The following is a 22,669-nucleotide window of genomic DNA, read 5'->3' on the forward strand; positions in this document are numbered from 1 at the left end:
TCGCTTCAGTCGACGAGGAGGATAGCTAATTTAAAATGAAAATCAGTATTACAAATTTAAAAATTTTTATTTACAGACAATATTTGTACACTTTACAAATTAGTTCAGGTGTTATGTTATACCTATTTAATTTATATAAACTTTTACAAAATTTATTTAGAAAATAAATAAATAAATATTTACAAATGATGTCTAATTGTGTGACTCATTAAACGCTTTCTCCTTGCGCGGTGATCTTGAGGTTAATCTAAATTCATTTGGCAAATCATAACAACGACAAACACAACATGATGGAAATTTAAACCAATCAGAAAATATTCCTCTACAATCATTTGTTGGATCATAGGCTAACAGTCTGTGTAGTCTATACTGTTGTTCGCATCTACAACCTTCCCTGCAGAACATCTGTTTATTTTCAAACCTGTAAATAAAAGTTTTAGTAATAAACATCTTTACTAGTTTTTGAACTAAATCTTGATTGAAATGATTCAAATCAGCATAGGAATAAGTCTTGACTGAGAATTGGTTATTACTATCTAAGGGACACAACGAATTTTCTACTTACTGCATGGCCATCAGTGAAAAACGTAGCGTCAATAATCCACTTTATATTACAAAGAATAATTGTCACGAATTCGCTCCCAATGGACTTTCCATGAAAAACTAACCTTTATTCGCCATAAAACAGATAGAATAAAATAAAAAATGACCCACAATTAACTAGTTCTGGTCAATCCTGGGTTAGTTCCAGTAATTTAATATTCAGCCACTCCCGTCTGAGTATATGAAATATTGAACTTTTACGCCCACCTTCACTCCAAACTTAACTCCGTCATATTACCATTTGTTTCGGTCCATAGCATACTTTCCTTATGGGAAAAAATTTAATAAATTCAACTAAAACTGGTACGTAGTTTTTTTTTACTTTCAACAATGGAACGTATTTGCGGAGGCTCCCCAATGATTGGCAGAAAGACATCCTACAGTTGTCTATCGAGCTGGGCTTTGAACAATAATAAAATTCACATTAACTAAAATAAAAATTTAAACTTACGTGCATCTTTCCCAATGAACGTACTGTTCGAAAGGATATAAATTAAGTAAAGCTAAAACTTCTCCTCTTGTACTGTTAGCCCAAAATGGGGCTACAACCTCCTCTTTAACTGGACAAGCATTTCTAAAAACAAAGTTTACAAAGATTAGTTATTTAAACCTTAAGTCCATTGAAGCAGTTATAGGGGCTTGAAGTAGGTACTTCTTATACTCTTAATAAGGAAGGTTTTGAAATATTTTTGAAAAAAAGGAGCAGCATGCTTTAATTGTTTAATGGGAATCTATTTAATTCGTATCAAAAATTTCTAATTACGAATTCCTCTGAGCATATAATCAATGGATCTTCTTATCTTTAAAGCGGAACAAATTAAAGAAATTAATCAAATACTGTCGCTTAAGAGGAACTAAAACGAACGGTGGTAATTCAATGCTAGACTATAGTTTGTTTGGACATATATCTTGAGGAAGAATTCTATACTATCTCAACATCATTATTTTTACAGAATAATGAAATTATTCATTCTCCTAATGCTTTAATTGTAAATAAATACTAACACTCCTTTAGATTTATAAAAAAGATTTGCTTTTTCGGTAGTTGTACTTGACTTCTCCAAAGTATCCTGGAAAATTTGTGGCCGAGCCTCTGCCTTTAACGTAGTTGATGAAGGCTGACTGTCCGGCAATGTTGTCATATCCATACTATCTGGTTCAGTAGTTGTTGAAGTGTAATCAAATTCAGTAGTTGTAGTGACTGGAACGGTTGTATCTACGCTAGTTACATCTGCCCAAGAAGTGGTAGTGGTAGTAGCCTCAAACGTAGTGGATCTGTTACCGGTTAAAGTTGAGCCAGTGGTTGATGAAGTAGCAGCGGTTGTTGTAGTAGTTGCCGAGGTTGTTGTCACTGTTGTACTACTAGCCGGTATTGTAGATACATTTGAATGGTTAACCGGAGTTCGGCTACCGGTTGTTTTGACAATTTCTTCTTTTTTCGGCTTATAGCGCTTTAGATTTGCTTGTTGGCTCCACTTGTCCGTATGATATTCAACATCATTAGATTCTATCTCGGATCTGAGTACAGATATGTGTCTCTCTTCTCCATACATTCGCTTCATAAGACCATGGTTTTCATATACGAATCTTCGAACAGCTCTCCTGAAACAAGATTAACACTGACATAGGCCAGACCATAAATTTTTTAATATTTCTTATCTTATATTAAAAATTGTATATTCAATTAAATTTAAAATAGTTGATTTCAGAATAGAATTTAGATTTGATTTGTTTCACTGAACTTTATAGTAATGTTACATGAATCTTAAATTTAAAAATCACTGTTAAATGTTAAATGATTTTCCTTTAAATCGTTAAAATTATTAATGTTTGAGCAGTAAATTTCAACTTACTCATTATACAACTCAGTTTTACTTTAAAAATTATTAGTTTGGATTCTTAAGCTATATATTGGATGGCCAAATTTGTTATGCTCTAAACTTTTTATGAAGCAATTTTGTTGCATACAGTTTCTGTATTAAATAAGGAAAGAAAAAGTGCAAATGAAGAAATTCATTTTAATGATCCATTTCTGTTGAACAGTCCTTAGTTTTGTTAATACTGCCATTGTTAAAAAAAAGACAAAAAGACTGATTTTGTGGCAAATTTTTATAAATAATAAAAACTTTAAAAACCTTTTTTTTTAGCTAACATTTGAATTAAAGTTGTAAGAACCTATCCACCTCTTTTTCATAAATAGTTCCTTCTAATTTTTGATATTCTCATAATGCTGAATTTAAAAAATTGAAATTTGTAAATGCATTGTTTATAAAATAGGTATGTAATCAACCATAGGTATTGCTTAAAATACTTTTCTCTAATCATTAGTTTCTTATTTTATACAAAATACCTAATTTATTATTTATTTTTCAACAAAACGATACCAAGGGTAGTAGCTCCCAGGAATAGTGCACCAAGTTTGTGTGGTAAAATCACAGGGTACGTCCAGTCTGCTTTTGCCACCTCGAAATGGTTTAGTACAGGTTGTGTAGCCATCGTAGGTAAAAATGGTGTTTATATTCGCCAGCACCTAAACAATAACAAATAATATATGTGATAAGTTGGAACATTTATTTCAAATATTTTTGTTTTTTAATATTTGGAGACTGAACTGTGGCCAAAATAGGTTGAGAAACGCTGGCGCAGACAATCTAAGTCATAGTTTTTCAGGCTATTTCAATATACGCTCAAGAAGAAGGACAACTAATTCTAGAGTCATCTAGTTCTTGCATAGCCAGCGTTCTAGAAGCTATTATTAGTTCCTTGATAATTAATTCAAACTTTGTGTTGGACTGCTTGAAAATTGGCAGCCAAAACAAGGTCTTCTATGAATGGATGCCTGTTTGTTGTAATTGTAGATTGTAGGGGAATGGCTTATTAAAAACCAAATTCATTAAACTTACTTCTTTGAACATGACGTAACAATATTTTGCTTCTTTTTTTTTAATGCTACAGATATAAAAACTAAATATTCTTGACCGCCTCTACAGACAACTTATTGCAATAAAAAAATCGTCTCCTCTACTAGGTCAGTTTATACAAAGATTGAATCTCTTTTCTACTGCAGTAATTACACTAATAGAATCATTTCTATTGCATGAGTAAATACGTTCATGACTGATTACCAGCTGAGTTCCGCTCAGCCACGGTTCTTATTATGCCCTGTATCGGTAATTTTAAAAATTCTAGGCCAAGAAACGCCTCTAAACATTATTTTTTTTGTTGAAAAAATAATATTTAGATTTATTGTTATATTCGTTCTTGCCAGCAGTAAAGGGTTAACTGTACTAAACATTCGTACATCTCCCTCTTACGTATTTAAATTTTATTAAAACGTACGACTTTTACTAAAAAATAGATGACTTCAATGTTCATTTTAAAGGTACCATTTTCGAACAAAGCGCAGACAAATCTATTCAGTTAGCGTTTCCAGTCAGCCTATTTTATTCTAATTTAGAATTTTGGTTACAAATTTGATTCTTATTAATGTTTAATTAAGGTGATAAGTTCATACATTACACTAAATAATAATGTAGAAAAGACCAAAGCTATAGTTATTGGCTCCAACCCACTCCTTAAATCATTGGCTCCTCTTCCTAATCTTTTCCTTTACAATAGCCCAATAAAATATTGTTCCTCTGTGAAAAACCTTGGTATCACTTTCGATCAAAACCTATCCTGGAAAAACCATGTTTCCCAAATCTCTCGTCATTCCATCCATATCCTTATGCAGTTTAATAGTTCCCGTCACCTTTTTCCAATTAAGACCCGGCAACTCCTAGTTTCCTCTCTTATATTCCCACATTTCGACTATGGTTGTTTAGTGTATGGCGGTCTTTCTGGTGATATTGAAGCTAAGCTTAAGCGCCTCATGAACTGCTTCATAAGATTTATTTTCAGCATTTCGAGATACTCTCGCATTTCGCACTGCTACGATGAGTTGAAGTGGCTTTTTCCTGTCTATCGCCGCCAATATTTTTTGGCTTCTTTCCTTTTTCAAGTCATCCAGTCTCAAAGGCCTTCCTATATTTTTCAACTCCTTAAGTTTAAATCCTCCATCCATTCCCGTAACACTAGATCTCGCTCATCTGATCTTTATATTCCCTCTCACCGTACCTCATCCTTTGACAAGTCCTTCCTCATACGTGCTACCTCTCTCTGGAACTCCTTGCCTTCATCTGTCCGCCATGCTCCTACCTATCCATCTTTAAATCCCGTCTATTCAGTTATCTCCTTTCTATTCAGCTTCCTCCGAAATTCTAATTGTTTTAATTTATTTCCTTAATTTCTGCTGTTTTATTATTTTATTTTTACTTTCATTTTCACTTATTATATTTTCACTTTTGTAAATATTTATTTATTTATTTAATTTCTCTATAATCACAGGCCAAACTATTAAGGCCTCTATTTGTACCTGTATTTATTCTTAGGGGACAATTGTCCCAGAATAATAAATTTCTTTTCTATTTCTATTTCTAAAATAGCACTTGAGAGAAAAGGCTAACCCTATCATACCCAAATAAGCCTCCTTAATCAAATTTTCCGCTGAAAATGGTTAACATGAAAGTTGTAAATCTATTTTGTCCAATAAGTGCGGTAGGATAAAAGAAAATCGTACGGGATACTTTAAAGAACAAATAAAAATATCTGAAAAAATCAAGCTGATTTAGACCAAAAAGTTATTTTCCGTTTTTGAGTTACACACTCCGTAAACCCATAACCTCATACATAGATACAAACAGACCAATTCCACAACACCCACTTTTTCGGACTAAGGGAATCTCTCCGGTGAAAACTGGAAAATGAAAATTTAACTGGAATACAATAATTTCTCTCATAGTAAGAGAATGTAACAAATAATGAAGCTAAAATGAAACTGATGATTTTTCTCTGCACTAAAAAACACATTACATAGATTTTTACATGACAATGAAGAAATTATGATTATTTTTGGACTGACCATGAGTGTTTATTTAATTTTTAATAAATATTTGTATAATACTCAAAACCATGGAAAAAGAAGGTACCCCAGTTACATTTGTCTAGAAGTGAAAGGTTACAAATATAATTAAAATAGAGGTTAGGGTCAGTTCTAGAACTTTCTCTCTTAGTGTACGGTATGAATTGAGGCGTCCTTTAGTCGCGGGCGGCGGACAAAGGAAAAAGTGAAAGAGTATGTGGGCACGTTGTCCACATCAAACTGTAACAAAGAGTAACCTGCAGCTTCTTCTTTAATCTTTCATTCTTCTTCTTACTTGCCCAATCGAAAGCTGGCAAAATAGACTTCGTTTTTCTTATTTTTAGATAAAAAAGAAAGAAAAGAAAGAAGAAATCATTTTCATCATTCCAGCTTATTTATGCTCTTTACTTCTTTATTCTCCTTTCATAACTGCGAACAGGTGAATGAGGTCATACCTCTTCATTTTTTATCATAATTTAAAACTCGTTCATTGTAATATAATAGAACTGAAGAAGAATTTCATTTACATAAGTTACAAACTCAATGGAGGACATGAGAGCTTGCATTAATAAAATGTTATTTAACAAAAAATTACTTAAAGATTCTTCTTAAGATAATATTTTTTTTATGATGCCCCAATTTTAATTATAATAAGATCTTAATAAAAGAGAGGGAATTAGCTCGGTGGATTTCAACGCGTCGATCCCGGTATTGGAGTTCTTAGATTCTCTCTTCCTAGATGCTTCTTACAGCTTACTATTCGGTGGTGGACAGTGTAACAAGAGAAAACTGTCCGAAGGCTATCAGTACACTGAAGGAAGTTCCAAGCGCTGACCACAGAATGCGCGCTTTGAAATAAAAATAAAAAGATCTTATGAACTTAGAAGAGCCGAACATCGTGCAAATAATAATTCGTTTGGTCCGTGCACATTGCCCGAATGGTAAACGATGAGATCTCTTAAAAAGCTACTGACTGAGCAGCTACATATTGTCAAGACGAGTTGGTGAATGAATGGGGTGATAGAGGATGCAGAGAATTTGATTTGAGAAATGCGAAACTGGAAGGGAGCTGTACAAGACCGAACAGGAGGCCAAGATTCATTAATTGGGTTCGATGGTACATCTCTTTTTAACATTGTAGTCTGTAAAGCCGTACATTATAATGAAAAGACACTAGTATGGGAACATATCTCCTACTCAACCTCCAAAAAAGGTCTTAAAAAGAACTTCCCCTTTAATAATAACTGAAAACCAAAATTATAAATTTATGATTGAAATTGGCAATAATCTTTTTTCCTTTGGGATCAATGAATCATTCATCAAAAATGATGAATAATCTTCTAAAACAAATTTATATTTAACTATCCATGAATCTTGAAATCAAGGGCAGGGAATCATATCCCTTGAATGTTCGGCACAGTTCCTACAATTGAAACGCGCTCCTAGCAGTACATTGGATAAATTCAGTCATCGAGTTGTCTTAATTACTTAATTACTAATAAGAAAAAAGATAAATGCTATCGTTATTACATGAAAGTCCAAAATAATAAATGGAAATGTATTATTCCATACAATAAAAACATTTTCCATAATAGCAAATTTATTAAAATTCCACATAAATGAATAAATTAAGAAGCTTTTAAAGACACGAACCATTTTTTTTTAAAGAAAATATTGAGCTCATCGCATTTAGAAAGTGGAGAAATGAACACACAGTCACTTGTGCTTAATAACTAGGCGGCACCACTTTAATATATAGTTTTTTTCCTTTTTTTTTACTTGGCAAAGTGATAATTTTAACCGTTGAAGAACTTTTAACACAGTTTTTAATCACTTATAAACTATTACTGGAAGACGCGGTCCTCATCTTTTAATCTTATATAATTTTCGATTATTTATCATGAGAGAAGAATGATACAAGTTGGTTTAAAGAAGGTTCAATGAGATAGAAACGTTATAAAAGTGGAATAAGGTTTAATTTTATTAGTGATGATATTGTATATATTAATAGAAGAGATTTCTTATTCGATCTGAGATTATTATACGAAGTATTTTTAAGGAAACCCAAAGAAAATTTTAAAAAATATTACCGAAGGTACTTTTCGCAAAATCCACATAAATTAAAATCTCATGCTTCAGAATTTGAATAATACACAAAAATATATGATATTTTAGTGCCTATACAGTGTACCAATTGTCTGACTTGGATCTACTAATCGGACTCGTAAAACTCGTAGCCAGAAAATAATTGCTGAACTTTGAAATTTGAATTTATTAACCATTCAAAGACACTCCACGAAATAACTCCTAACAATAATATTAGGGAAGTAACAATCAATCCATTAACAACTAACAAGCGACCGGGGCCTCTAGTAATGAATCAACAGAAATATGAACGACGGGTATAAGTGGAGACAGTTAAAGTGAAAGGCCAAAAAGATAAAAGTATCGGTTAGGGTCAACGATCTTCTTCAAGTTTCAGTGGTAGAAGATTTGGTATTTCTGTCAATACGTCCCGCTGTCTGGTTCGGCTAATCCTCAAAGCCAGTTCTTCTTCTTTTTTTTCTTCATTCAAGAGAGAGAGAGAAGTGTTTTCCAACTGTTCCCTATTCATTCTAAATCTTTTTACCTCTTACAGACAAACTAAACAAAGAGAGAGAAAAAAAAACAGGTTTTTCCAATTACTGGAATTCTGCGCACCACTTATAGGAATGAGTAAACAACGATTCAGTTATAAATAAATAGGTATACCAGTTTTACTACAGAAATCATTATATTATACTTATTTAGTTGACCTTAATTTCATATTTACTTTTGAACCTCTAAAAATATTTAGATTATTTTAATTTTTTCTTCAGCTTAAAAAAAAAAAAGTTACTGAAATAGATTTCAAAGATTCAGTGTTAAAACAATTTACATTTCTATTATAAAAATCTGTTGTAACAAAAAGAAGAAACTTGAAGATACGCATCTTCAAGTGAAAAAATAATAATAATTTGAGTTCAGGTCCAAAATATTGTTAGCAGGGGTGGATCAGTAAAAAAACATTGATTTTTATTTTTTTTAAATGCTAATGTTTGATCCATCTTCCAAGACTTCTTGGTGGCTACTCTATTATTGTACTTGATGTAGGTGAAAAGGTGACGTCTTGTTCCTTCCATGTTCAAAATATTTATGAAGAAAGTGATGGAAAATTGCCAATTGTTGATAAGCATTGCTGAACAATATTCTTTGTTAACAAGACATGGACTACAACAGAGAAGTGTTCTTATAAATGCAAGAAACTATTTTTCCAAAACTGTACACAAAAAAAACGCTGATAAATTATAGAATTAAATAGCTAGAGAAGATATTGAGGTCGTGTTGTCATCTAATAAGGAGGATATTCCCGATTTTTAGGCCAGATTTGGAATTACACATCAAAAAATGTGCCCAAAAATTTGACTTTGGGCGAAAAATAATAACTGAAAATAATGTGGACATTAAGAACTTGAGATAGATGGCTGGTATCGCCGCGAAGTTGCTGCACAGAGCGAGAAACTGAGTGAGATCTACCCAGTAGAGAAATATTTTGCGAAGAACACTTATAAGTAAAACAATTACTTCCTAAGTAAATCAATAATTGATCTGTTTTTAACTTTCATAATAAATGGAATCTATAAGTGAAACTTATTCGCACCCAGCATTTTTTCCTTCTAATTCTAACCTTCTAATTTTTTGATCCATCTTCATAGTTTATCAGTAAATGTAGAGAATGATATCATCCACTTACAATCAGCAATCTAGGACCCATTCTATTAAGTAATCTACTCTATGAACTTCCCAATCACACACCTTAATCACAACCTATTCCGTTTCATTATTTCATTCAGAATAAACTAATCACATCTTCAAAACCTTAAACTATTACCGAAATAAATGAAGGCTTAGATCGCAGTTTCATTACGTACGATCTGAAAAGTTCATCACAAAAAAAAAATACAGATCTCTTCGTTAGTAAATTGGTGGTTATAATCTAAGAACTCTTCTTTGAAAATTTCTTGTTAAATATTGCCTGCCGTTAGCTTTGCTGGAAATCCTGAAGAAAAACAATATTAAATTTATCGAAACGCTAGTAAAAAAAAATTGGAATTGTTTTGTTGACTGAATCTTCACAAACAATCCTCAATATATTAATATAATATAATTACAGTTACATAGAAAAAAAAAAAAATTGCTTCTCGTCGTTTTGTATCAGTTTTCTAAAATTAAAGTGATAGGGCTGTTCATAACAGTTACATGGTTCTTTAAAAGGAAGTCTATAAACTCTCCTTTGAGATTCCCTCAAGGAATTTCCATGAAAAAATGTAAAAGAAGAACGTTTGATTAAAGAATTTCTTCATCATTAAGTTACTGTCTGGTCCTACAGGGCAATGCAAATATAAACTTTACGCTTACTTACATTTTTCTCTTTTAGATCTAGTGCGTACATACTGTACAAAGATACATTCAACCATACAAATAGACCAATTTCTAAACTCCGAGTCTCTCAAAACTCATATTTCCAGAGTTAATTTGAAAAAACTTCGTAATAACGAGTATTCAAATATTTAATTCATATCAGTTTGCTCCTTCTTTTTTTGATTAATTTATTTAAAATGCCCAATGTAATGCAACTAACAAGGAAATATTCTGACTTAATTCTTTCAGGAGGGGAGAAGTCATCCATTGACAGCACTCCTCAACTAAACTATGAACACATTTTGCTCAGTCACTTTTACTGCGGAAAACAGGTCAGCAGTACTTCAGCCAAGAACAATGGTAGAAATAGTCCTTTTAGCCATTATTCTAGATAATGATAGCAAAATCAGCCGATCAAAAGTATCACTTTACTTACTAGATTTATCAGTTTTTCACGAAAATGATTCCCATAATTTGATTTATACTTTTCAAAACTTTCTACTCCTTCTTAAGATAAACTACCATTTCAATCTAGTGTACAACTCAAAAAATCTGCAAAATATTAATGAGTATCAAAATGCGTTGTCAAAAAAACCGAGTTGAAAGATTTCTAGTAATTTTCTAGACAATCGTCAAAGAGATTCATTTTTACTTGGACATAACGTTTAGATCTAAAACTAATTTGAAACTTGATTTAGAGAACAATGATTTGTTGTGGGTTCTAACACTTCACACTTCAATAGGAAAGAAAACATTATCGTCTAAGTAGGAATTTAGTTTGAGTCCATCATTTATTATTATTATCATCTTTTTTTTAAGATAGTATTATTCATTATGAATCATGCAATGTTAACAATTTTATAGATCAGGTTAGAAAGTGCTGTTATTTAAAAACAAATTGATTGACTCACCCAGAAGAATGCTATTAGAGTGTTCATCTGAGATGGTGTACTCCAGAAAGTAGATCGTAGTCGGAGGCGGCAGCAACTCTCGGCTGGAAGACCCGGGCGGCTGTAGGCTCCATGCGGCCAAGACCCCAGCACTGTGTGAATGGGCCAACACCACAGTGGCTGGAAGTGGGTCACCAGTTGTTGGGGTCTGCCTCAGCAGTACCGTTACTCGCCGCCGTACGCGCTCCACACCAGTCCAGTCCTCCCAATATACCACTTTCTCCAACAACTCTTGACCCACTCCACCTCTTTTCCTTTTTTTTCTTTTCTTTCTTTCTTTCTGACTCGTTATCACACGATTGCCCTTGTCAACAACCCATCCATCAAACAAAAGTTTACTAGTATCAAAAATAAAAATTAATCGCATTGCAAATGACTGTGTAAAAAATGGATCTCTTCAAATTCTTTTTTGGGGCTATTAGCTTTTTTTGTAAATAAAATACCTCAAAGAAGAGAAACCTTTATAAGTTCAAATTTGAGAATTACCTTTAGGGGGGCCACAATTGTATTAGGAAACCTTTTCATCTAAAAATACAAATTTATTTGACAGAAAACTTTCTTTTCTGTTAAAAAAAAAAGCAGAACGTTTTTTTGATAAGATCTAGAAGCTTCATTGGATTTCATCAATAATGGGAAATAAATGGAATACTTTCATTAAAAATTCCAAATTTAAAGAAAATGAAGCAATAAAACAAAGTGAGTCGATTTACAAACGAGAGAAAGTTGTATTAGTATTGAACACACATTTCTTATTAAATGCAAAACTATACTTGAAATCATGACATATTTAAAGAAAGTATTACGCAATGCATTTAAATATGATCCGTTGTTTGCTTATACATCTATCCCATATAATTATTTACTTTCCCTTTAGCACTTTATTTATTAGTCTTAAACACAGTTTGACCTAATTACACATTTAGAAATAGTAATAAATTTAAAAGTATCCTATATAATAAATACTTTGCATTCCTAGCAATTCTAGATTTTTAATTCAGTGAATTTTATGTAATATGGTTAAACGAAAGGTTTTAGTTTAAAACTGATTACAGAAAACTATTAGTCACTCCGCAAATCTAAGATAGCAGCTATATAGATGTAGCTAAGCAATACAACTTTTTCTTTTTTTAATCAAACTATTAAATTCATGGAACAATGTTACAAACAGTCAATATTGTTTCGAAATTGAGGATTGGATTTAAACGATGCATCAGCTAGAAACTATAAAAACCTGAAATAAATGTGTTAGAGAAGTAATCTTATATATGATATGTAATAAAATTCAGTGCCGAAATGCTATACAATGCCTAACGTGTAAAAGGTAAGCGTGGCTATGAAAAGAATGTTAAAAAGAGAAAAAAGAATTTCTAAAGATACTAATGAAGGTTTTCAATTTTTCCCTTCTTTCTGAATTTCTATATTCAAAACTAGGCGACCTAATGAGTACAAGGTAAGCATGGCTAAAAAATGGAATGTTACAGACAAAAAAAAAAAAAATTTCTAAAGAAACTAATGAAAGTTTTCAATTTTTTCCTTCTTTCTGGACCCTTTATATTCAAAACTAGGCGACCTAATTAGTACAAGGTAAGGATGTCTATAAAATGGAATGTTACAGACAAAAAAAAAAATTTCTAGAGAAACTAATGAAAGTTTTCAATTTTTCCGTTCTTTCTGAATTTCTATATTCAAAACTAGACGACCTAATATGTACAAGGAAAGGATGTCTATAAAATGGAATGTTACAAAGAGAAAAAAAGAATTTCTAAAGATACTAATGAAGGTTTTCAATTTTTCCCTTCTTTCTGAATTTCTATATTCAAAACTAGGCGACCTAATGAGTACAAGGTAAGCATGGCTAAAAAATGGAATGTTACAGACAAAAAAAAAAATTTCTAGATAAACTAATGAAAGTTTTCAATTTTTTCCTTCTTTCTGGACCCTTTATATTCAAAACTAGACGACCTAATGAGTACAAGGTAAGCATGGCTAAAAAATGGAATGTTACAGACAAAAAAAAAAATTTCTAGAGAAACTAATGAAAGTTTTCAATTTTTTCCTTCTTTCTGGACCCTTTACATTCAAAACTAGACGACCTAATGTGTACAAGGTAAGCCTGTCTATAATATGGAATATTACAATGAGAAAAAGAGAATTTCTAGAGAAACTAATGAAAGTTTTCAATTTTTCCCTTCTTTCTGGACCCTTTATATTCAAAACTAGGCGACCTAATTAGTACAAGGTAAGGATGTCTATAAAATGGAATGTTACAAAGAGAAAAAGAGAATTTCTAGAGAAACTAATGAAAGTTTTCAATTTTTCCGTTCTTTCTGAATTTCTATATTCAAAACTAGACGACCTAATATGTACAAGGCAAGGATGTCTATAAAATGGAATGTTACAAAGAGAAAAAAAGAATTTCTAAAGATACTAATGAAGGTTTTCAATTTTTCCCTTCTTTCTGAATTTCTATATTCAAAACTAGACGACCTAATATGTACAAGGCAAGGCTGTAAATAAAATGGAAGCATACAGAGAGAAAAAGAGAATTTCTAGAGAAAATAATGAAAGATTTCAATTTTACCCTTCTTTCTGGACCCATTATATTCAAAACTAAACGACCTAATGTGTACAAGGAAAGCTTGTGTAAAATATGGAATATTACAATGAGAAAAAGAGAATTTCTAGAGTAACTAATGAAGGTTTTCAATTTTTCCCTTCTTTCTTGACCTCTATATTCAAAACTAGACGACCTAATAAGTACAAGGTAAGCATGGCTAAAAAATGGAATGTTACAGACAAAAAAAAAAAATTTCTAGAGAAACTAATGAAAGTTTTCAATTTTTTCCTTCTTTCTGGACCCTTTATATTCAAAAGTAGGCGACCTAATGAGTACAAGGTAAGCATGGCTAAAAAATGGAATATTACAGACAAAAAAAAAAATTTCTAGAGAAACTAATGAAAGTTTTCAATTTTTTCCTTCTTTCTGGACCCTTTATATTCAAAACTAGGCGACCTAATGAGTACAAGGTAAGCATGGCTAAAAAATGGAATGTTACAGACAAAAAAAAAAATTTCTAGAGAAACTAATGAAAGTTTTCAATTTTTTCCTTCTTTCTGGACCCTTTATATTCAAAACTAGGCGACCTAATGAGTACAAGGTAAGCATGGCTAAAAAATGGAATGTTACAGACAAAAAAAAAAATTTCTAGAGAAACTAATGAAAGTTTTCAATTTTTCCCTTCTTTCTGGACCCTTTATATTCAAAACTAGGCGACCTAATGAGTACAAGGTAAGCATGGCTAAAAAATGGAATGTTACAGACAAAAAAAAAATTTCTAGAAAACTAATGAAAGTTTTCAATTTTTTCCTTCTTTCTGGACCCTTTACATTCAAAACTAGACGACCTAATGTGTACAAGGTAAGCCTGTCTATAATATGGAATATTACAATGAGAAAAAGAGAATTTCTAGAGAAACTAATGAAAGTTTTCAATTTTTCCCTTCTTTCTGGACCCTTTATATTCAAAACTAGGCGACCTAATTAGTACAAGGTAAGGATGTCTATAAAATGGAATGTTACAAAGAGAAAAAGAGAATTTCTAGAGAAACTAATGAAAGTTTTCAATTTTTCCGTTCTTTCTGAATTTCTATATTCAAAACTAGACGACCTAATATGTACAAGGCAAGGATGTCTATAAAATGGAATGTTACAAAGAGAAAAAAAGAATTACTAAAGATACTAATGAAGGTTTTCAATTTTTCCCTTCTTTCTGAATTTCTATATTCAAAACTAGACGACCTAATATGTACAAGGCAAGGCTGTAAATAAAATGGAATCTTACAGAGAGAAAAAAAGAATTTCTAGAGAAACTAATGAAAGATTTCAATTTTTCCCTTCTTTCTGGACCCTTTACATTCAAAACTAGACGACCTAATGTGTACAAGGTAAGCCTGTCTATAATATGGAATATTACAAAGAGAAAAAAAGAATTTCTAGAGAAATTAATGAAAGTTTTCAATTTTTCCCTTATTTCTGAATTTCTATAATCAATACTAGACGACTTAATGGGTACAAGGTAAGCCTGTCTATAAAATGGAATGTTACAAAGAGAATAAAAGAATTTCTAGAGAAACTAATGAAAGTTTTCAATTTTTTCCTTCTTTCTGGACCCTTTATATTCAAAACTAGGCGACCTAATGAGTACAAGGTAAGCATGGCTAAAAAATGGAATGTTACAAACAGAATAAAAGAATTTCTAGAGAAACTAATGAAAGTTTTCAATTTTTTCCTTCTTTCTGGACCCTTTATATTCAAAACTAGACGACCCAATATGTACAAGGTAAGGATGTCTATAAAATGGAATGTTGCAAAGAGAAAAAGAGAATTTCTAGAGAAACTAATGAAAGTTTTCAATTTTTTCCTTCTTTCTGGACCCTTTATATTCAAAACTAGACGACCCAATATGTACAAGGTAAGGATGTCTATAAAATGGAATGTTGCAAAGAGAAAAAAAGAATTTCTAGAGAAACTAATGAAGGTTTTCAATTTTTCCCTTCTTTCTGAATTTCTATATTCAATACTAGACGACCTAATGTGTACAAGGTAAGCCTGTCTATAAAATGGAATGTTACAAACAGAATAAAAGAATTTCTAGAGAAACTAATGAAAGTTTTCAATTTTTCTTTTCTTTCTGAACCTCTATATTCAAAACTTGACGACCTAATGTGTACAAGGTAAGCCTGTCTATAAAATGGAATGTTACAAACAGAATAAAAGAATTTCTAGAGAAACTAATGAAAGTTTTCAATTTTTCCTTTCTTTCTGTACCTCTATATTCAAAACTTGACGACCTAATGTGTACAAGGTAAGCCTGTCTATAAAATGGAATGTCACAAACAGAATAAAAGAATTTCTAGAGAAACTAATGAAGGTTTTCAATTTTTCCCTTCTTTCTGAATTTCTATACTCAAAACTAGAAGACCTAATATGTACAAGGTAAGGCTGTCTATAAAATGGAATGTTACAAAGAGAAAAAGAGAATTTCTAGAGAAACTAATGAAAGTTTTCAATTTTTCCGTTCTTTCTGAATTTCTATATTCAAAACTAGACGACCTAATATGTACAAGGCAAGGCTGTATATAAAATGGAATCTTACAAAGAGAAAAAAAGGATTTCCAGAGAAACTAATGAAGGTTTTCAATTTTTCCGTTCTTTCTGAATTTCTATATTCAAAACTAGACGACCTAATATGTACAAGGCAAGGCTGTATATAAAATGGTATCTTACAAAGAGAAAAAAAGGATTTCCAGAGAAACTAATGAAGGTTTTCAATTTTTCCGTTCTTTCTGAATTTCTATATTCAAAACTAGACGACCTAATATGTACAAGGCAAGGCTGTATATAAAATGGAATCTTACAAAGAGAAAAAAAGGATTTCCAGAGAAACTAATGAAGGTTTTCAATTTTTCCGTTCTTTCTGAATTTCTATATTCAAAACTAGACGACCTAATATGTACAAGGTAAGGCTGTATATAAAATGGAATGTTACAAAGAGAAAAAAAGGATTTCCAGAGAAACTAATGAAGGTTTTCAATTTTTCCGTTCTTTCTGAATTTCTATATTCAAAACTAGACGACCTAATATGTACAAGGCAAGGCTGTATATAAAATGGAATGTTACAAAGAGAAAAAAAGAATTTCTAAAGATACTAATGAAGGTTTTCAATTTTTCCCTTCTTTCTGGACCCTTTATATTCAAAACTAGGCGACCTAATATGTACAAGGCAAGGCTGTATATAAAATGGAATCTTACAAAGAGAAAAAAAGGATTTCCAGAGAAACTAATGAAGGTTTTCAATTTTTCCGTTCTTTCTGAATTTCTATATTCAAAACTAGACGACCTAATATGTACAAGGTAAGGCTGTATATAAAATGGAATGTTACAAAGAGAAAAAAAGAATTTCTAAAGATACTAATGAAGGTTTTCAATTTTTCCCTTCTTTCTGAATTTCTATATTCAAAACTAGACGACCTAATATGTACAAGGCAAGGCTGTATATAAAATGGAATCTTACAAAGAGAAAAAAAGGATTTCCAGAGAAACTAATGAAGGTTTTCAATTTTTCCCTTCTTTCTGAATTTCTATATTCAATACTAGACGACCTAATGTGTACAAGGTAAGCCTGTCTATAAAATGGAATGTTACAAACAGAATACAAACATTTCCAGAGAAACTAATGAAGGTATTCAATTTTTCCGTTCTTTCTGAATTTCTATATTCAAAACTAGACGACCTAATATGTACAAGGTAAGGCTGTCTATAAAATGGAATGTAACAAACAAAAAAAAAGAATTTCTAGAGAAACTAATGAAAGTTTTCAATTTAGCCCTTCTTTCTAAATTTCCATATTCAATACTAGACGACCCAATATGTACAAGGTAAGGATGTCTATAAAATGGAATGTTACAAAGAGAAAAAAAGAATTTCTAAAGATACTAATGAAGGTTTTCAATTTTTCCCTTCTTTCTGAATTTCTATATTCAAAACTAGACGACCTAATATGTACAAGGCAAGGCTGTAAATAAAATGGAATCTTACAGAGAGAAAAAAAGGATTTCCAGAGAAACTAATGAAGGTTTTCAATTTTTCCGTTCTTTCTGAATTTCTATATTCAAAACTAGACGACCTAATATGTACAAGGCAAGGCTGTATATAAAATGGAATCTTACAAAGAGAAAAAAAGGATTTCCAGAGAAACTAATGAAGGTTTTCAATTTTTCCGTTCTTTCTGAATTTCTATATTCAAAACTAGACGACCTAATATGTACAAGGTAAGGCTGTATATAAAATGGAATGTTACAAAGAGAAAAAAAGAATTTCTAAAGATACTAATGAAGGTTTTCAATTTTTCCCTTCTTTCTGAATTTCTATATTCAAAACTAGACGACCTAATATGTACAAGGCAAGGCTGTATATAAAATGGAATCTTACAAAGAGAAAAAAAGGATTTCCAGAGAAACTAATGAAGGTTTTCAATTTTTCCCTTCTTTCTGAATTTCTATATTCAATACTAGACGACCTAATGTGTACAAGGTAAGCCTGTCTATAAAATGGAATGTTACAAACAGAATAAAAACATTTCCAGAGAAACTAATGAAGGTATTCAATTTTTCCGTTCTTTCTGAATTTCTATATTCAAAACTAGACGACCTAATATGTACAAGGTAAGGCTGTCTATAAAATGGAATGTAACAAACAAAAAAAAAGAATTTCTAGAGAAACTAATGAAAGTTTTCAATTTAGCCCTTCTTTCTAAATTTCCATATTCAATACTAGACGACCCAATATGTACAAGGTAAGGATGTCTATAAAATGGAATGTTACAAAGAGAAAAAAAGAATTTCTAAAGATACTAATGAAGGTTTTCAATTTTTCCCTTCTTTCTGAATTTCTATATTCAAAACTAGACGACCTAATATGTACAAGGCAAGGCTGTAAATAAAATGGAATCTTACAGAGAGAAAAAAAGGATTTCCAGAGAAACTAATGAAGGTTTTCAATTTTTCCGTTCTTTCTGAATTTCTATATTCAAAACTAGACGACCTAATATGTACAAGGCAAGGCTGTACATAAAATGGAATCTTACAAAGAGAAAAAAAGGATTTCCAGAGAAACTAATGAAGGTTTTCAATTTTTCCGTTCTCTCTGAATTTCTATATTCAAAACTAGACGACCTAATATGTACAAGGTAAGGCTGTATATAAAATGGAATGTTACAAAGAGAAAAAAAGAATTTCTAAAGATACTAATGAAGGTTTTCAATTTTTCCCTTCTTTCTGAATTTCTATATTCAAAACTAGACGACCTAATATGTACAAGGCAAGGCTGTATATAAAATGGAATCTTACAAAGAGAAAAAAAGGATTTCCAGAGAAACTAATGAAGGTTTTCAATTTTTCCCTTCTTTCTGAATTTCTTTATTCAATACTAGACGACCTAATGTGTACAAGGTAAGCCTGTCTATAAAATGGAATGTTACAAACAGAATAAAAACATTTCCAGAGAAACTAAAGAAGGTATTCAATTTTTCCGTTCTTTCTGAATTTCTATATTCAAAACTAGACGACCTAATATGTACAAGGTAAGCCTGTCTATAAAATGGAATGTAACAAACAAAAAAAAAGAATTTCTAGAGAAACTAATGAAAGTTTTCAATTTAGCCCTTCTTTCTAAATTTCCATATTCAATACTAGACGACCCAATATGTACAAGGTAAGGATGTCTATAAAATGGAATGTTACAAAGAGAAAAAAAGAATTTCTAAAGATACTAATGAAGGTTTTCAATTTTTCCCTTCTTTCTGGACCCTTTATATTCAAAACTAGGCGACCTAATATGTACAAGGCAAGGCTGTATATAAAATGGAATCTTACAAAGAGAAAAAAAGGATTTCCAGAGAAACTAATGAAGGTTTTCAATTTTTCCGTTCTTTCTGAATTTCTATATTCAAAACTAGACGACCTAATATGTACAAGGTAAGGCTGTATATAAAATGGAATGTTACAAAGAGAAAAAAAGAATTTCTAAAGATACTAATGAAGGTATTCAATTTTTCCCTTCTTTCTGAATTTCTATATTCAAAACTAGACGACCTAATATGTACAAGGCAAGGCTGTATATAAAATGGAATCTTACAAAGAGAAAAAAAGGATTTCCAGAGAAACTAATGAAGGTTTTCAATTTTTCCCTTCTTTCTGAATTTCTATATTCAATACTAGACGACCTAATGTGTACAAGGTAAGCCTGTCTATAAAATGGAATGTTACAAACAGAATAAAAACATTTCCAGAGAAACTAATGAAGGTATTCAATTTTTCCGTTCTTTCTGAATTTCTATATTCAAAACTAGACGACCTAATATGTACAAGGTAAGGCTGTCTATAAAATGGAATGTAACAAACAAAAAAAAAGAATTTCTAGAGAAACTAATGAAAGTTTTCAATTTAGCCCTTCTTTCTAAATTTCCATATTCAATACTAGACGACCCAATATGTACAAGGTAAGGATGTCTATAAAATGGAATGTTACAAAGAGAAAAAAAGAATTTCTAAAGATACTAATGAAGGTTTTCAATTTTTCCCTTCTTTCTGAATTTCTATATTCAAAACTAGACGACCTAATATGTACAAGGCAAGGCTGTAAATAAAATGGAATCTTACAGAGAGAAAAAAAGGATTTCCAGAGAAACTAATGAAGGTTTTCAATTTTTCCGTTCTTTCTGAATTTCTATATTCAAAACTAGACGACCTAATATGTACAAGGCAAGGCTGTATATAAAATGGAATCTTACAAAGAGAAAAAAAGGATTTCCAGAGAAACTAATGAAGGTTTTCAATTTTTCCGTTCTCTCTGAATTTCTATATTCAAAACTAGACGACCTAATATGTACAAGGTAAGGCTGTATATAAAATGGAATGTTACAAAGAGAAAAAAAGAATTTCTAAAGATACTAATGAAGGTTTCCAATTTTTCCCTTCTTTCTGAATTTCTATATTCAAAACTAGACGACCTAATATGTACAAGGTAAGGCTGTCTATAAAATGGAATGTAACAAACAAAAAAAAAGAATTTCTAGAGAAACTAATGAAAGTTTTCAATTTAGCCCTTCTTTCTAAATTTCCATATTCAATACTAGACGACCCAATATGTACAAGGTAAGGATGTCTATAAAATGGAATGTTACAAAGAGAAAAAAAGAATTTCTAAAGATACTAATGAAGGTTTTCAATTTTTCCCTTCTTTCTGGACCCTTTATATTCAAAACTAGGCGACCTAATATGTACAAGGCAAGGCTGTATATAAAATGGAATCTTACAAAGAGAAAAAAAGGATTTCCAGAGAAACTAATGAAGGTTTTCAATTTTTCCGTTCTTTCTGAATTTCTATATTCAAAACTAGACGACCTAATATGTACAAGGTAAGGCTGTATATAAAATGGAATGTTACAAAGAGAAAAAAAGAATTTCTAAAGATACTAATGAAGGTATGCAATTTTTCCCTTCTTTCTGAATTTCTATATTCAAAACTAGACGACCTAATATGTACAAGGCAAGGCTGTATATAAAATGGAATCTTACAAAGAGAAAAAAAGGATTTCCAGAGAAACTAATGAAGGTTTTCAATTTTTCCCTTCTTTCTGAATTTCTATATTCAATACTAGACGACCTAATGTGTACATGGTAAGCCTGTCTATAAAATGGAATGTTACAAACAGAATAAAAACATTTCCAGAGAAACTAATGAAGGTATTCAATTTTTCCGTTCTTTCTGAATTTCTATATTCAAAACTAGACGACCTAATATGTACAAGGTAAGGCTGTCTATAAAATGGAATGTAACAAACAAAAAAAAAGAATTTCTAGAGAAACTAATGAAAGTTTTCAATTTAGCCATTCTTTCTAAATTTCCATATTCAATACTAGACGACCCAATATGTACAAGGTAAGGATGTCTATAAAATGGAATGTTACAAAGAGAAAAAAAGAATTTCTAAAGATACTAATGAAGGTTTTCAATTTTTCCCTTCTTTCTGAATTTCTATATTCAAAACTAGACGACCTAATATGTACAAGGCAAGGCTGTAAATAAAATGGAATCTTACAGAGAGAAAAAAAGGATTTCCAGAGAAACTAATGAAGGTTTTCAATTTTTCCGTTCTCTCTGAATTTCTATATTCAAAACTAGACGACCTAATATGTACAAGGTAAGGCTGTATATAAAATGGAATGTTACAAAGAGAAAAAAAGAATTTCTAAAGATACTAATGAAGGTTTTCAATTTTTCCCTTCTTTCTGAATTTCTATATTCAAAACTAGACGACCTAATATGTACAAGGCAAGGCTGTATATAAAATGGAACCTTACAAAGAGAAAAAAAGGATTTCCAGAGAAACTAATGAAGGTTTTCAATTTTTCCCTTCTTTCTGAATTTCTATATTCAATACTAGACGACCTAATGTGTACAAGGTAAGCCTGTCTATAAAATGGAATGTTACAAACAGAATAAAAACATTTCCAGAGAAACTAATGAAGGTATTCAATTTTTCCGTTCTTTCTGAATTTCTATATTCAAAACTAGACGACCTAATATGTACAAGGTAAGGCTGTCTATAAAATGGAATGTAACAAACAAAAAAAAAGAATTTCTAGAGAAACTAATGAAAGTTTTCAATTTAGCCCTTCTTTCTAAATTTCCATATTCAATACTAGACGACCCAATATGTACAAGGTAAGGATGTCTATAAAATGGAATGTTACAAAGAGAAAAAAAGAATTTCTAAAGATACTAATGAAGGTTTTCAATTTTTCCCTTCTTTCTGGACCCTTTATATTCAAAACTAGGCGACCTAATATGTACAAGGCAAGGCTGTATATAAAATGGAATCTTACAAAGAGAAAAAAAGGATTTCCAGAGAAACTAATGAAGGTTTTCAATTTTTCCGTTCTTTCTGAATTTCTATATTCAAAACTAGACGACCTAATATGTACAAGGTAAGGCTGTATATAAAATGGAATGTTACAAAGAGAAAAAAAGAATTTCTAAAGATACTAATGAAGGTATTCAATTTTTCCCTTCTTTCTGAATTTCTATATTCAAAACTAGACGACCTAATATGTACAAGGCAAGGCTGTATATAAAATGGAATCTTACAAAGAGA

The 22,669-nt window shown here is 31.0% G+C and overlaps 1 protein-coding gene across 2 annotated transcripts; it reads right to left on the reverse strand.

Moving 5' to 3' along the window:
- Window positions 1-48: 48 nt before the first annotated feature.
- Window positions 49-11,597, reverse strand: spz4 (Spaetzle domain-containing protein 4). 2 transcript variants are annotated; one of them, XM_074121581.1, is made up of 5 exons: window positions 10,915-11,597; window positions 2,988-3,133; window positions 1,609-2,205; window positions 1,055-1,177; window positions 49-421 (listed from the first exon to the last, which is right to left on the reverse strand). In XM_074121581.1, exons 1-5 carry the CDS (start codon window positions 10,939-10,941, stop codon window positions 193-195), a joined length of 1,122 nt encoding a protein of 373 aa, XP_073977682.1. In that variant the 5' UTR covers window positions 10,942-11,597; the 3' UTR covers window positions 49-192. The 2 variants fall into 2 exon arrangements, with proteins under 2 accessions (XP_073977682.1, XP_073977683.1); XM_074121582.1 differs by lacking the exon at window positions 10,915-11,597 and having other exon boundaries at window positions 2,954-3,093.
- Between the last annotated feature and the right edge of the window lie 11,072 nt (window positions 11,598-22,669).

This window comes from Rhodnius prolixus, unplaced genomic scaffold (genome assembly GCF_049639745.1).
Source record: "Rhodnius prolixus isolate KJV_2025 unplaced genomic scaffold, Rpr scaffold_8, whole genome shotgun sequence".
In the NCBI taxonomy this organism is placed as follows: Eukaryota; Metazoa; Arthropoda; class Insecta; order Hemiptera; family Reduviidae; genus Rhodnius; species Rhodnius prolixus.

What these genes read in the sequence shown, in the direction of transcription:
- spz4 (XM_074121581.1), bottom strand. Translation starts at nt 10,941, where the DNA reads ATGAACACTCTAATAGCATTCTTCTGG. An exon ending in CCTGGGAGCTACTACCCTTG is followed by an intron (nt 2,206 to 2,987) that starts GTATCGTTTTGT and finishes ATCTTGTTTCAG; the next exon opens with GAGAGCTGTTCGAAGATTCG. An exon ending in GTTCATTGGGAAAGATGCAC is followed by an intron (nt 422 to 1,054) that starts GTAAGTTTAAAT and finishes TTTTATTTACAG; the next exon opens with GTTTGAAAATAAACAGATGT.